This window comes from Patella vulgata, chromosome 5, assembly GCF_932274485.2.
Source record: "Patella vulgata chromosome 5, xgPatVulg1.2, whole genome shotgun sequence".
Taxonomy (NCBI): domain Eukaryota; kingdom Metazoa; phylum Mollusca; class Gastropoda; family Patellidae; genus Patella; species Patella vulgata.
In genome coordinates this window covers 60,416,625-60,433,395 of record NC_065883.2, presented here as the reverse complement: position 1 = coordinate 60,433,395, position 16,771 = coordinate 60,416,625, and the positions used below count along the sequence as shown (strand labels likewise).

The window sequence follows — 16,771 nt, the reverse complement described above, 5'->3', positions numbered from 1 at the left end:
AGACTTTAATATGATATATTAAAATAACTCAGTATTTGTGTGATGGTGATAAGATGTTATACATGTTCTTAAGTGTAAAATAATATCTAGTTATTATTATTATTAACTACAGTATTCATATTTAGTGTAACATTTTGTGTTAAAGGTATTAATATTTGAATTTAGTTTTAAGTTAATAATGATGATTCATTATTTGTTTATATTTGAACATATAAGTATTTGTATCTCATTATGTATAATTCGATAGGGGCCGGTTATGTTATGTTCAAAATCGGTAAATGAGAGTCTTGATGTTCGAGTGTGTCTGAGTGGAAGCGCGTATTGCTAGGTGATTGACTATTATAGGATGTGAAAGCAGACGCATGGTGACCGGTGAGCCAAGCCCTCGTGTGTGTGTGTGTGTAATGGGGGTTTTGATATCGTTTTTCACGATGAATTTGATGTTGACACTCAACTTTCCTTTATTATAACGGTGAATTGTGAACTCAATATATATTCTGTGTGAATGAATATGTATGGTGAATCTTTTATAAGGTGAATTTAGACCTTTTACTTGGTCATTTGTGTGATGTGATCAAACCGTGAACTGTACTTTTCTCTGAACATTTTCCTGTTTTGTATGACATTTATTTAGTTTATAATATACTATAGTTGGAAATAATATTGGTTTGTTATTGTTGATGTCGAATCACCAGTGATACAGCAAAACTACGCCCTTAACACGACCCACGGCTCACCAGTACTATACTGTAAGCCATTAGGTTTTTAAACACTGGGGTCTTTGATAATTTATCGATCTCTAAAATAACATAACCACACTATCTAGCTACCTAAGTAACGGTATACGGCGTACATATGTCCGGGATTCCGTTTGAATGCTCTCACCTTAACAATGCCCGAAGTGGCATCCTCCGGTTTCTAGTCCTTGTTCGTTCTGCAATCTCTGATTATTATAGCATTCTCCAATGATGTCGCAGATCATAAGACTTTGTCCAGTTGGATAAGAATAATATATTTTGTATTATCATGGAATAAAAAATGTTGTTGGATGTTACTCATCGTGTATTCTAGCACCAACTGTTGCTGCATTTGTTTACTGCTATTTTTGTTCAGTGACCCACCATGAACTTTATGACATAATTAGGCCCTCGATCTAACGAGGGAGACCAGCAAAAGTCGGAGCCTCCAGACGTGTTATACTGCACGGAGATTGTATTTTAACCTTCACCTTTATATAATAGTAGGGTGCGCTGTCATCACGTAAACAATTACATGTGGAAAAGAAGGTAGGTAGTTGTGTTATTTCTTCTACAATTGGGGGGTTGGATGGCTGAATGGTTAGCGTGCGCGCGCTGTATCACAAAGTCTGTCATTGAGTCGACTGGCGTGGTTTCGAATCCCCGGTTGTACGTGGCAAGGAGTAGGGTCGCCTGTCCAACCTCGTGGGTTTTCTCCGGGTCCTCCGGTTTCCTCCCACTGCTAAAGACCCCTACGCGCAAGCGAATTATGGAAATAAAATTAAACCATATGTTAGTCCCGAAATGACCTAGTTTGTGTCGAGTGGACGTTAAACCCCATTTCTCTCTCTCTCTTCTACAATTATGTAATGTATACGAATATATCATTGTAGCATTTGTGTATAAAAATGTATATTATGTTCTTGCGAATTTCACTTTATTCAACTGTAAATCATGCCAGTACATTTACGCAGTCGCAGTTAATGAGTTATAGTTTATCCAAGAAAATGCCAACTTTTATTACGTACCTCATGACATGTACATCACCCAAAATCAAACGAGACAAAGTTTAGTAAATCTAAATAAGTAAATAGTCTTATTTTTGTTACAGTGTGTACAACAAACTCGACATACATGTTGTCATGGCTCATTGTACATGTACTTTAAAGGCTCAATACCACTCGATCTTGTTGTAACTGAATTTATAATATGTCCCAATCTTTATTCTGCCAATTCTGGTCAACAAATTGTACTATTTTACAATATTCCAATTAATTGGTGATATAAATTTCATCTTAACACACCAAATTTAAAAAATTGGAAAAATTCAACTAAATGATTTGAAAAGCCTGACGTAAAGCTTTTCAAATGTGACTTGGATTTAAAAATATTTTTGAACCCTCTGGACAAGTAAAATAGGATTTAATGGATAATTTACACAACAGGTAAGACACTAACACATCTAGTACTTAGAATAAGGCTATTTTTTTATTTTCTGGAGCTGTCGAGCCAGCAAGAGTGTTATTGTCCCTTTAAAGCAGCATGTGTGCTGTGGTATGTTTAATTACTGTCTGAGCCATCTACATTGTATCTTAATTAGTACATGTATATTACTATCTTATTTTTTTTTAGTACATGTACTTTTACTACCTTAGAGGTTTCGATTTATTAAAAAAAACACTTCTAAAACCTTGTCAATCTGAATCGAAACAGCCTTGGGATCACATCATTGACAAAACCAATCGGATAGGTTGAGTAATGAGAATCTTCTAATGAAACTTTGGCATAGCAATAGCCTGAGCCTAGTACATTATTATTTTTTGATTACTTTAGTATTGGAGTACAAATGGCGATATCAATTACTATTCATTGTGGAGGGATTGGATGACCGGTTAGCACATGCTAATAAGGTCCGTCATTGAGTCAACTGGCATGGTTTTGATTCCCCGGTTGTTCTTGACAAGGAGTAGGGCTGCCTGTCCAACCTTGTGGGTTTTCTCCGGGTCCTCCAACTGCTAAAGACCCCTACACGCAAGCGAATTATTGAAAAAAAATTGAACCATGTGTTAGGTCCAAAATGACCTAGTAGTTTATATCGCATGGAGGTTAAACCCCTCTCTCTCTCTCTTTTCTCTTCATTGTCACAACTGGTATGGAGTCTCATTGGGGTCATGAGAGGATGAACCTTATCCATATTTATCAATCTGTGACCTTCCATTTAGCAGTTAGAGGATGAAATGAAATGAAATGGGGTTTAACGTCCTACTGTTTTGCTCCGAACTGGGCTAATGAAGACAGGCATACGCCATACAGTGTGCTATGAGGGAAATTTTGCCCGGACAGCGGCACTACGGCCTACTCTTATATCGAATTCCAACTGTCAAGGGATCTTTTACGTGAACGCCAATGTGTACACGGGACCTCGGTTTTTCGTCTCATCCGAATGACTAGACAGCTGTCCTTGTCAGGCCCTCCGTCCTGCATCACTGACAAGGGGAAACCACGCCGGAAAATCTGGATGAACTTTCTCGGCCAATGGAGGGATCGAACACCCGACCTCCAGGCTAGCGAGCCAGCGCCTTACACACTTAGCCACCGTGATCCCCCAGTTTGAGGATGAGCCCATTGATTTTTCCTGCTTTTCATCCAGGAAATATTATATTAGGTTATATAGAAATTGTTTAGTTATATGTATGTATCTTAACATATTTATCTTGTTTTTAGAACTGATAAAAATAAGTAAGAAAATGAATCAGATTACTAGAAGAGTATTGTCACATCATTTGTTCAAGAAACTGAAGTTTGTCCGACAGCTCAAGCATTCTTGTTGTAATGTCACATCCACTGGTCAATGGGATATAATCAAAGATCAAAGACATTTCTCCACGGCATCATCCAGTGACAAGAAGATTTTAAGTGTTTCTACCTTATTATTACAAGATGGTCTGGATATTGATGAGTTACCTATTATTATACGACATTCAGACAGATCAACATTTCCTTTTACTGATACGGGTAATACCCAGTCAGAAAAGACTATGAAGCATGAATCTCAAGAAGACAAACAGTTCAAGTCACATATTCAAGAGTGTGCCTCAGTAAAACAGATCTTTCAGCTTCTTGAGATTCCATCCGATTTTGTGAATGTGCTTTCTGCAACTAATGCACTTTTTAAAATTTGTCAGTTACAAAATGACAATAAAGGTTTAGATGACTTACATTCATTTATTCACAAAGCTATAATGAATGAATTGTGTGACACTGTAAGTAATGAGATTTGTACATTAACAAAAGACACGTTAATAGCAGTATTTCAGTGTTCGAAACGATCAGAAGGCATATTAGACAGATGTTTTTCTTCTGTTGTGCAAGAAATTGAACAGAGGATAGGTGACGGTAGATTTTCCATTGATGAACTATGTCTCCTCGCTGAAATTTTACATACTCCACATAAAGACAAAAGACAACGACAATTACACAAATATTTGTGGATTCACATTGGTAATCGGTATAAGGACATTTCTGAGACAAATGTTGCAAAAGTCTTACGATTATATCCCAGATCTATAAAACATGAACACTACATAAAATTGATTGGAAATCAGATTGCTGTATTTTGGTGGAAACTGAAAGGGGAAGATTTTGCTTCCGTTGTAACATCTTTAATCCAGCTCAATTATCATGACAATAGACTCTTCTCAAGGCTTGCTCGTTGGTTTTCTGTAAATGTTCATGCTGTAAGAGAAATTGATTTAATGGTTATGTTGACAGCATACAATCGTTTAAAGCATCCTGTTTTACATTTCTTTGATACACTAGAGAAGTACGTTGCTGCAAAAATAGACAAAATTGATGTCAACCTATTGGCACTAATTGTGCAGTTGTGTCGTACAAAAAAGTATTTATCACCTGTTATTTTAGACGCGGCTGCATCACATTTTAAACAGCATGGACAGGAATATACACCATTACAGTTGTTGACTATTCTCAGATGCTTTGGACATTTAAATTATTTGCCAAATGAACCAACAGAGTTTCTTTTCAAAGTAGAATCAGTGTTAGATGAAGCTTTCGAGGATCTTGGAGTTGAACGAATATGTGCTATTTTGTCCTCCTTTGCAATGATTGGCAAAGTGTCTATGAATTTAGCCCCCAGAGTATTTGATGAATTGTTTTTAATCAGAATCAAAGGTACAAATATGCACACCTATTAAAACATTAAACATTTTTATACATGTAGGTCCATATGTTTAATGTGGTTTATATTGTTGTCACCCCTGTCCATTTGTCCAAAGCCAGAGTTACTTTCTTAAGCAATTTTTCAGGCTTAATTAATATTGGGGTAAATTGTTTTTGATTGTTTTTGCAAAAGTTGTTCCTAAATGATAATACAATTATTGATAAACAAACATGCAATCCTACTTTTTTTTTTACATAATTCAATTCTTGGCTGATTTTCATCCATAAATGTAGATTACCTTACGCACACTCACTCCATAGAGTTCAATTTTCGAAAGATTTAAAAGGGGGTTGAATGGCCGAATGGTTAGCACGTGCGCGCTGTATCATAAAGCCTGTCATTGAGTCAACTGGCGTGGTTTTTTCGAATCCCCGGTTGAACGTGACAAGGAGTAGGGTCGTCTGTCCAACCTCATGGGTTTTCTCCGGTTTCCTCCCACTGCTAAAGACCCCTATGCACAAGCGAATTATTGAAATAAAGTTCAACCATGTGTTAGTCCTGATATGACCTAGTTTGTGTCGAGTGGACGTTAAACCCCATTTCTCTCTCTCTCTCTCTCTCTCTCTCCTTTTCCCCGCGCGCGCACGCCCTCTCTTTCCCCAGGGGTCACAACGTCATAGTGCAATGGCCTCAACAAAGTCATTCAGTGCAAGGTTACGATGAACTAGGTCAAGTCGTCTGGGTCACCGCGAACTGGGTCATCAGGTCACCTTGAACTAGGTCACAGGGGTCATCAAGAACTCGGTCACAGGGGTCATCAAGTGCAAAATATCTATAACAGCGACCTAACTACTGACCCCCTCTTCATTAGCTCAGTTGGAGCAGAAGTTAGTACGTTAAACTCAATTCAATTTCATTTGTAAGTTATTGGGAAGATGCGGTGGCTCAGTGCGTAGGCAGTAGCCTGCTAGCCTCGAGGTCCCTAGTTCGATCCTTGTGTTATCCGAGAAAGTTCCTCATGATTTTCCAGCCTGGTTTCCCCTTGTCTGCGGTGCAGAGCAGGAGGTCTGACAAGGAACAGTGCCTAGTCCTTCAGATTGAATTAAAAATACACTGCATGGCATACGCCCCTTTTCATTAGCCCGATTAGAGCAGAATAATAGGATGTTAAACCCAATTTCATTCATTCATTCATTCATTCATTCATTCATGTAAGTTACTGGACTTGTTTATGGTTAATGAGCATGTTTGGTGAACAAAAACTACATCCTTTTTAGATGGTATTAGAAAGCACTCAGTCACCAAACTGAACACTTTTGAACTAAATTTATTAAAATAGTGTTAAATATATAATTTGATGATAATTAGGATTTCGAATATCAACAAAATTTAAAAATAACCATTGACTGGAAAATATATTCAAAGTTCCTATGTTAAACCCCATTTCATTCATTCATTTATTCATTCATGTAAGTTACTGGACTTGTTTATGGTTAATGAGCACGTTTGGTGAACAAAAACTACATCCTTTTTAGATGGTATTAGAAAGCACTCAGTCACCAAACTGAACACTTTGAAACTAAATTTTAATAAAATAATCATCAAATTATATATTTAAAAATATATAATTTGATGATTATTAGGATTTCGATAATCAACAAAATTTAAAAATAACCATTGATTGGAAAATATATTCAAAGTTCCTGACGAAAATACAACTGTTGCCCAATAAAATATACAAATGAATCTACAATTTTTTTAAGGATATTCTGTTATGTATACATGCTAGCACACATGCAAGACAACCCAATGATAAATGCCAATTTTACCAAGTAACATATGAATAGGCCTATGGCACACACTCAGGATGGCACACAAGCAGGTATCAGTAATAGTAGGAAATGAAATGGAGTTTTAAACGTCCTACTGTTCTGCTCCGACTGGGCTAATGAAGACGGGCATATGCCATACAGTATGCTATGGGGAAATTTTGACCAAGGGATCTTTCATCTGCATGGCAATGTGCACACGGAACCTATCTGAATGACTATACATGTTGTTCTTGACACTTGACGGCCCTCTGAAATACTAAGCATTGCTATACGTCACTGGTTAGATGTAGAAAGGTCGCTGGTTAGATATAGAAAGTACACAGGAAATCTCCCTACAGCCGACGGGTGGCGCATACTCTCTTCTGCTACATATTTTAATACCCATGTGATCGTCTAGTATTGTCTTTGGTTTTATTTTTCATTCTCTTCTTATGGCTGGGACCCTTTTTTACATTTTGTATTTTCTTCTTACTATCTCAGTAGTTAAGAAGTTTGTCTACTAGGTACATCAATGCAGCAGTTCATTTTAACATTTTATATCAAGCACTGGATACATAGGTTGCAAGCATAGGTTACATTACAATGCTTAAAATTAACATGTCTTTCTCTGCACCTCTTTAATTCGCAGATCGAGTTTACTAACGGAACACACTATATCATATGGCTCTCCTACGACCTAACAGAGCATTCTGAATCCAGATGGTGTCTCTTCAACCTCAACTGTATCTCTTAACATAATATCTCTCTCTAAGAATCTAGCGGCTGTCTGTCTATTGCCCAGAGCTCTGATGGTTTTCTACCCTTGGGTTTCAGTTTTCAATTATCTAATTGGTCAAATATGACGTAATTAATTATAATGATTAGTTACTTAGCCAAATGATGCAATAGTAACTTTCCTATCACAAGTGATCTGGTGATATTTTGTTTTCACACAGAACCAGCTAGCTGTCTTGGTTTTATAAATCTTTTTATGTATCAACCCATGACTCATTCAATTTAAGTGCGTGAGATATGAATTCTCTACAAAATGAAAACCAACAAGAATCTAGTGGCTGTCTGTCTATGTCTTAGTTTTATAAATCTTTTTATGCGTCAACCCATACTCATTCAATTTAATTGTGTGAGGTATGACTTCTCTACAAAATGAAAACCAGCCATTAGTTAAATTGTTTTGTTCCTTATTTTGACCTGAACAGTAATTGCAATTTCCTTACTGGGTTATAGTGACCCCAATTAAAAAAAGATAGGTTGCCAGGCAATGAAACATACGCCCACAGCAGCTAAATCGTCCGAGCGGTCGACAAGTGTTGTCACATATCTTTTCTTTTGTAGGTAATAATGTCTTTTACAAGACAATTTCATACAGATCAGATTATAATTTTCATCGTTTGAGCATTCACAAAACGAAACAAGGGCTATAACTCTAGAAGTAATTAAGTATTTCACTAATTTAAATGATGCATGTAAATTTCACATAGGATCGGATGACAACTTTTGTCATTTGAGCATTCACAAAGTCCAACAAAGTTTCACTAATTTAAATGAAGTATATAAATTTCATACAGATCGGATTATAACTTTTGTCGCTAAACCGTTCACAAGGTTCAACAAAGTGAAACAATTAGGGCCATAACTCTAGACATTGTTAACGACATTTGCTGAAGTTCAGTAGGCGTCTTCATTTCACTAATCTTAATGACGCCTATAAAATTCATACAGATTGTACTATAACTGTGCATAATCTCACTTTTAAATAGAGGCAGTCTTAATTAATTCTTTGCAAGGTAAAGACATTTTAAATTTCGAGTCCAAAACGGTTGGAGCACTAAAAGCCATGTAACGATAAGAATGGACCGTTAACAGTTAGAGAAAAGACCGCTTAACTAATTCAACCAATAATTATATCATTTGCTGTATTGAGAGATTTGTGACTATACAATAGATTGCTACAGCCACCGGTATTTAATTTGTCATAATTATTTTATTTTTAGAGACCTTACACAGGCTACCGGCATATATAAACAAAATCAGTTTGCATAGTGAAACTACAGTTCTCCAATTTTGGCTATAAATACAAACACAAACACATCTGTCATCTGAGACACGTTTTCACAACATTTTCTCCGAAAAAGGTAAGTATGATACTACGAGTATTTTAATTTTACCCATTAAGTTAAGCGGTAATGGGTGTAATTACTCACTGTAAGTTGAATGAATATATAATCAATAATCATGGAAACTATGGTCATGGATGTTATTATTTATTTTGTTATGTCATGATATGATGAGTTATGTTGAATGTTCGACATCGGATTTAGTCATCCCTTCTTTCAGTTTCATTTTTAATCGCCTACGGCTTCATTCATATAACAACATGTTGTCTTAACTGAATTGTCTGTACTTTTCCCCAGTTTTTTGATACTCAGATACTGATATAGACAACTAATTACTATTCTAAAACTAAAATAAAGATAATTGGCATTAAAATGTCGATCGATAGTATCGAAAGAAACTTATTTTCACAATCAAAATCAAGACTAGAGTACGTGTTTAAAAGTCAAAACCATATGATGTTGCGATAGATATTTTTTGTTCGTCTAATTAGTAATAAACTGTCGCATAATACGTATGTAAATTGTTGTTTATTTTTAAAATAATATAGCCTTGGTTCTGAATGAAGAAATACTGTTGATAGGCCTATGTGGAGGAACCAAAATAAAATGAACATGAGTCGATTCAAAACATTGCAAACGTGAGGCGACAAATGTCAATGTGGCGGACAATTCGTTGTCGATTCGCATCCCACAAGCGTAGAAAAATTAATAAAGAGCTTGTTATCATGAATTCTTAAATTGTTTATTATTATTAATATAATGTACATGTAGCCTTGATTCCAAATGAACAAATATTACAAATGTTTTGTCATCCATGAGTGCTATGATGTATTTTATTATAATAATGAGCAGACAAATTCTGAAAAGGGAAAAACTCTGAATTATTTACACATACGGGTAGATTTCCGATTTGTCAAATTCCACGACATGGCGTTTCAACAAAAATTGTTTCAAACCCAATTTAAAGTATTGTTCAAATGCTACATTGAGACTTTGAAGTAATTAATGTGACCGATATGAAGGATTAACTCGCAGAAAACATCAAGTCGACTCCTACGCAAAAAAATAGACGAAGAGAACGATAATCGATAGCAACATACCTCTATTGATAGTGCTTTTTTTGCATGTCTAATCGATTTATATCAATATTTTACCCAGCTCGACCGATGATATTATAATACTTTCAATAGGGCTACAAGTACATGCCGATTTTTTATATTTTTATATTGTTGAACAATTCTTCTCTGTCTCTCTTGCAAAATGTGGGTGTATCTTGCCTGGCAACCGCTGGTTGATAATGGTAATAATTTTTTTGATTCTATAGTTTCAAGATTTCTGGGTGAGTCTGAACATCAGATTACAGTCGATATTGTATTTCTGATTAACTTTTTCCGTTCATTGAAATTTAATGAAATAAAATAATTTTTCAGATAAATAACAATGTCTTCTACATCCCAAAAACACAAGAATTTTGTTTCTGAACCTATGGTTGAAAAGGCTGTAACTGAAATATCAGGTATTGGTGAAGCCTATAGTAAACAAGAGCATCGCTAACGCAGCAATATACGTCCACATTCCTGTTTTGTTTGATATGGTCCAGTTTGCATTGAGGGTCTGTGAAATAAAACTGGGTTGTAGGACTGCTATCAGTTTAACACTTCGTTCACATTAACAGAACACAATTTTTATTTTAAAACAATCGATGTCTTTATTCCAAAAAAATGACGTTTCGAATAGGTATGCAAAGTTTCAAAAGAATCTGTTAAGAATTGCGGTCTGTAGGCAAAACACAAGACACACAAACATTAGGTGTGGCTCTGTCCCAAGGGGTCGAGCATGCACCAAAAATAATAATAGAGGTCGGCCTTAGGATTAAGGAATAAGTATAAAAAGTAGCCTTAGGCTATAAGGAATAAGTATAAAAAAGTTTTCAAGATGATCGATTAAGAAATGCGGTCTGCAAGTGACACACAGACATAAAAAAAGAAAATGGGCGTAGCTCTGCCCCTGGGGGTTGGGTATTCACCACAAATAATAGGGATGTTCCTTAGGATAGAAGGAATATGTATGCTAGGTTTCAAGGTGATACGATAAGAAATGCGATCTGTAAATATAAGGGATGGGCGTGGCTCTGCCCCTGGCGGTCGGGCATGCACCAAAAACAATAGGGATCATCGTTAGGGTATAAGCAATTCATATGAAATTTTTTCAAGACGATTGATTAAGAATTGTGGCCTGTAGGTGACACACAGACATAAAAAGAAAAGGAAATGGGCGTGGCTCTGCCCCTGGAGGTAAAAAAACAATAGGGATCATCGTTAGGGTATAAGCAATTCATATGAAAAAATTTAAAGACGATTGATTAAGAATTGTGGCCTGTAGGCGACACACAGACATAAAAAAGAAAATGGGCGTGGCTTTGCCCCTGGGGGTTGGGCATGCACCCAAAACGATAGGGATGTTCCTTAGGGTACAAAGAATAAGTATGCAAAGTTTCAAGATGATACGTTAAGAAATGTGGCCTGTAGACGACAAACAAACAAATACAAAAAATGGGGGTGGCTCTGCCCCGGGGAGGCGAGCATGCACTAAAAACAATAGGGATCATCCTTAGGGTATAAGGAATAAGTATGTAAAGTTGATACGTTAAGAAATGCGGTCTGTAGATGACAAACAAATAAATAAATATAAGGAATGGGCGTGGTTCTGCCCCTGGGGGTCGGGCATGCACCAAAAACAATAGGGATCATACTTAGGGTATAAGCAATTCATATGAAAATTTTTCAAGACGATTGAATAAGAATTGTGGCCTATAGGCGACACACAGACATAAAAAGAAAAGAAAAAGTTCGTGGCTCTGCCCCTGGGGTCGGGCATGCACCCCAAACGATAGGGATGTTCCTTGGGGTACAAAGAATAAGTATGCATAGTTTCAAGATGATACGTTAAGAAATGCGGTCTGTAGATGACTAACAAATAAATAAATATAAGGAATGGGCGTGGCTCTGCCCCTGGGGGTCGGGCATGCACCAAAAACAATAGGGGTCATACTTAGGGTATAAGGAATAAGTATACCAAGTTTGAAGAAAATCCAGTAAGAATTGCGCCCTGTAGGCGACACAAAGACACACGAAAAGAAAATGGGAAATGGGCGTGGCTCTGCCCCTGGGGGTTGGGCATGTACCCCAAACGATAGGGATGTTCCTTAGGGTACAAAGAATGTGTATGCAAGATTATAAGTTAAGAAATGTGGCCTGTAGACGACAAACAAACAAATACTAGAAATGGGCGTGGCTCTGCCCCTGGGGGTCGGGCATGCACCAAAAACAATAGGGATCTTCCTTGGGGTATAAGGAATAAGTATACCAAGTTTGAAGAAAATCCAGTAAGAATTGCGCCCTGTAGGCGACACAAAGACACACGAAAAGAAAATGGGCGTGGCTCTGCCCCTGGGGGTTGGGCATGCACCCCAAACGATAGGGATGTTCCTTAGGGTACAAAGAATGTGTATGCAAAGTTTCAAGATTATTAGTTAAGAAATGTGGCCTGTAGACGACAAACAAACAAATACTAGAAATGGGCGTGGCTCTGCCCCGGGGGGTCGGGCATGCACCAAAAACAATAGGGATCTTCCTTGGGGTATAAGGAATAAGTATACCAAGTTTGAAGAAAATCCATGAAGAATTGCGCCCTGTAGGCGAACCACAGACACACACACACACATACATACATACACACACACACACACACACACAGACAGGGGCGACGGCATAATACGTTCACATTATGAATGTGGACGTATAAAAATTAGCAGATAAAGGTTTTGATATGGTGAGTCTGATTAAAGGTTAATAGTAAGTGCATGGGGACCGAATTTTGCACACAAACAAAACTGTGGACAAGACACATGTCACAGATATTGCAAGTAAGGATGTAAATGGCTACTTGGTTAACAATTCACAGTTTGGTCGCACAGCAGGGAATATGATGAGCAGTATCACGATGAGTGGTGAACTACACTCAAAGCCATTAAAAACGCTATGCCAGATTCAAAGTTTATTTAATGGAACAACTTTTAACAAATGTACATAACAATTGACAAAATCGAGATAACAAGCATCTGTGGATAATTTCATGAAAGAATTCACTACAAATGCACAAAACCGAAACGTCAGAGAACTATGAAACAAAGCAGGGGTCAGCTGAAGTCAGTATCGGGTATGTCCACCCTGAGCTCTTACACTTGCCTGAAGTCACCTTGGCATGGACTGGCACAGATGTCTCACTACACGCTGTGGGATTGTTTGCCAATGATTTTGGAGTGCCTGTGCCAACTCTGCAACAGTTCGTGGTGACATGGCTTGAGTAAGAACCTGTCGTCCAAGTTCTTCCCTTTCTAGCACGCAGTTAGAGCAAAGCGTTCATGTCGATGTTGGTAGATACAGTGACGTCCATCAGGAAAACCAAGGTTGAATCAGGATTCATCTGAGAAGATGACATTTCACCATGGTGTGTTGTGCAGATACCCCTGATTTGCGGTCCATTGCTGTCTGGCAAGTCGATGACGATGCAAAAGGATTTGACCTTGATAAGGTTGACGGCAGCGTAAACCAAGAGCAGCCAGACGCCTTCGGACTGTTTGGGGATTTATCTGACATTGCCATGTTCCAACAGTTTCCCTGGCAGTAGCAGTAGCTGGCAGGAACCTGTTGCCCAGATGCTGTAGTCGGATGTGGTGATCTTGAGCAGCGGTTGTTACGGGTGGCGCTCCAGGTTGGGGCCGATCTGCAACTCTTCCAGTGGTGTGGTTGCATTGTCGGAGGCGAGCAATGGTCGATGGGTGGACTTTTAAGTGTCTGGCGACGGCTACCTATGAACCCCCCTGATCCAGCAGACATAGTGAGCACTAATCTTGTGTACTTATGTATTGATCTAATGGCTAACGGTTGTGACAACATTGAAAGATTTTAACTTTCAGTAGGGACTAGGGATGGAAAAGTTGGAGTATACTCAAGGAATTTACTTGGGCTTCAATGGTAAATGGAATCTCCTGCAGTCAGTATGCAGCTTACTGCAGACTTATTCCCCCCTCCCCTCTTTTGAAAGTGATAGAGGCTATATTATTAAACAGAATTGTTTAAATTTGATGTGAAGCATTTGCAGTCAAGAGGGACGAACCTTGGCGATAATCAGCGCTCCGCGAGTACCGGTAATCCCCACTTTGCTGTTGGGGGCAACAGTTTTTAACAGAATTGTTCAAACTTGTAAACACAATAAAATGGTGAAGGCATCTTTATGTCCTTTTGTGTAAGATGATTTATTTCCACATTTTGCATGGCTGTCTTATACTAATCGACTGTTTTCTATTTTAGGCACACACTTCACTGGGGCAGTTTTTACTGCTGAAGAAGGAGGAGAAAATGTTCAAGTGTTGGTTAAAAGATACATGTGGCGCCAATCCTAAACAACAAAATGATTTTTACAAGTGTTTAAAAGAATGGTGTGATTCCTTCTTAGGCTGACCTTAAAAATATCTTTGTTTCACCAAACCCGACCCACAATCGAGGAGAAGGGTCGGTAGGTCGTTTTTTTTTTCAGATTTTTTTTTTAAAGTTAGAGAAATCAAAACAGAAAACTTATTAGCTGTATACTACAGATTCATTAATTTTGTTTAATGAATTTGGGTTCTGACGTAAAAAGTAACGAACTGAAAGTCTTTTTATTAAACTTAAGAGCTAATTTGACAGCTTAACAATTTTCCGGGTGGAAACATTCGTCTTCTTTATTCAATTGGCAAAAAAATCAATGACATCGGGAATTTTTCGTGATGCCCGACTCGCACACGATTTGCCACGAACTTGAAGTGTGAAACTCCTTCAACACGTTTTTAACGATAGTGCGGGTTGTGCCTTCATTTTTCTCGAAAACGGATATTGATAATATCGTCGTTATGTTTAAAACTACGCACCACAGACAAAGAAGCAGAATCATTTCGTGGGAATGGACGTGTATTCGTCTGCAACCATTTTGTTGAGAAGCGACACCTATGACGCTATCGTCTTGATCAACCAGTTTCAATAATGAATCAAACCGTAGCCATAGTAAAGGGAAATAACTCTTGTGATATATTTCAGGTTGACGCACAAAATAAAATAAAAAGATCGTGGAAAAGTGCAATAAAATAATTTAAGTCGGGGGTGGTTTTAGTTAGTCGGTCGCGTTAGGCGAAACAAAGATATTTTTAAGGTCAGCCTTATAATTCTAAAGAGTTGTATAATATTTAATAACTGTCTATAGTTACAATTTTATTGTGTGATACATATGTTCAAGTATGTTGTATTCTCAAAATCGAAATCACTGCAATGTTAAATTGTATTGGTATAATAATGCTTTGAATGTGTCTATTATAATGCTTTGAGAAAAACAATGTTCTAGAGATATTATTATTTACATGTCATCTGGAAAAAATGTCTAGAAAATAATATATGTAGTTTTTGAAGCCTATTAGGATTAGTTCAGTTGAATGCTCATGGTTATTGATCTACATTAGCTCACACTATTATATAAACTGAAGCATAATTTGCACATACACAAATCTATAGGTATGTTAAATAAGATGACAAAGCAACAAAATGAATACAAAATTTATGGAAAAATTTGTTTAGTCAGTCTTTCTGATATACATGTACTAAATAAAATGTAAAGTTCTTATGAAATTGGATCGAGGTTAAGCAATAAATTTTAACATTTATTATCTATGTAATGTTTTCTTTTAAATCAGTACACTGTTTGCCTAGGCTGTACTGCCCTGTAGTTTGTTGAATATTATGATCAAATATTTTTAATCTTAATTCTGACTTAAATATAATAATTTTTATTGTCACCAGGATGAGAATTTAGATGTAAATTGTTAAATTTCTGTGTTACACTAGTATCTTCCTTTATTTGTTTATAAAAATCAATCATAAATAGATTTTAATCATGCTGTTATGTGTGGGTTATTTTTGTTTTTCTTTTTTGAATTGGCACTGTCAAAAGATATTAATTCCTATAAACCCAATTGTTTTAACGCCTACTTACATTGTTGTTACAATTCATAGAGTAAGGGCCAACATTTCTTGGGATCCGTCATCAACTTCACATTTAGATAAATGATGATCGAGTCATTTATTTTAGCAGAGGATTACAAAAGTCTCCTAATATCTCTGTAAAAAATGACTGGCTTCAACAAGTGACGTCACATCACGTGGCGTCAATCATTGGCTAATATCTCTGTAAAAGATGACTGGCTTCAACAAGTGACGTCACACCACGTGGCGTCAATCATTGGCTCAATGATGCGTGCATTGTTTACATAAGACGTTGAATGGTGCCTTTTACTCATTTTAATACACATTTACACTAAGTATGAAATATTTTGAACTACAAATACTTCAAACGTCTTTATTTATTTTTCTAATGCGTAAAAAAATGTTTTCGAATTTAATTTGGCGCAGGAAAAAGGTTAATATTTTTGACACATTAAGTCGCATCATCGATGTCATTCTTATCAGTAATTTGAGACGGCCTAGCGAATTTTCACTGCTGATCAGTGTGATTTACTATCACCAGTACTGCACTTTCTTCTAGTGGATCTAAAACCCTGTTTACATTAACAAACTTTAAAGCAGGGTTAATTTTTTAGGAAATGGGTCAAACATAAACGGTGCTGAATTGAGTACCGTGCCAATTTGGCCCACTGAAGTGAGGGGGTCACGGCACAACATCATGGTTATATTTTCGAAGTGTAAATGCTGTTTGATCTGAGAACGGTTCTCAGTACGGATTACTGCACATGTGCCAAATGAACAATGACCATTTTCCCCTGTGACCTTTGACAGTTCTGCTAAAATGGCTGCCCTAACTAAA

At 37.0% G+C, this 16,771-nt stretch overlaps 1 protein-coding gene across 3 annotated transcripts; it reads left to right on the top strand.

Annotated features, from left to right (window-relative positions):
* Positions 1 to 1,215: 1,215 nt before the first annotated feature.
* LOC126821729 (uncharacterized) lies at positions 1,216 to 15,853 on the top strand. Of its 3 annotated transcripts, XR_007680469.2 has the most exons (5): positions 1,216 to 1,286; positions 3,462 to 4,928; positions 8,741 to 8,881; positions 10,294 to 10,379; positions 14,236 to 15,853. XR_007680469.2 is itself a non-coding variant. In XM_050550215.2 (2 exons), the coding sequence occupies exon 2, from the start codon at positions 3,485 to 3,487 to the stop codon at positions 4,949 to 4,951; it is 1,467 nt and encodes a 488-aa protein (XP_050406172.1). In that variant the 5' UTR covers positions 1,216 to 1,286; positions 3,462 to 3,484; the 3' UTR covers positions 4,952 to 6,205. The 3 variants fall into 3 exon arrangements, 1 of the variants encoding a protein (XP_050406172.1); XR_007680471.2 differs by lacking the exons at positions 1,216 to 1,286; positions 14,236 to 15,853 and adding an exon at positions 1,637 to 1,823 and having other exon boundaries at positions 10,294 to 10,399; XM_050550215.2 differs by lacking the exons at positions 8,741 to 8,881; positions 10,294 to 10,379; positions 14,236 to 15,853 and having other exon boundaries at positions 3,462 to 6,205.
* Positions 15,854 to 16,771: the final 918 nt, after the last annotated feature.

Coding starts and splice junctions, on each gene's coding strand:
- LOC126821729 (XM_050550215.2), top strand. CDS start 3,485: ATGAATCAGATTACTAGAAGAGTATTGTCACATCATTTGTTCAAGAAA.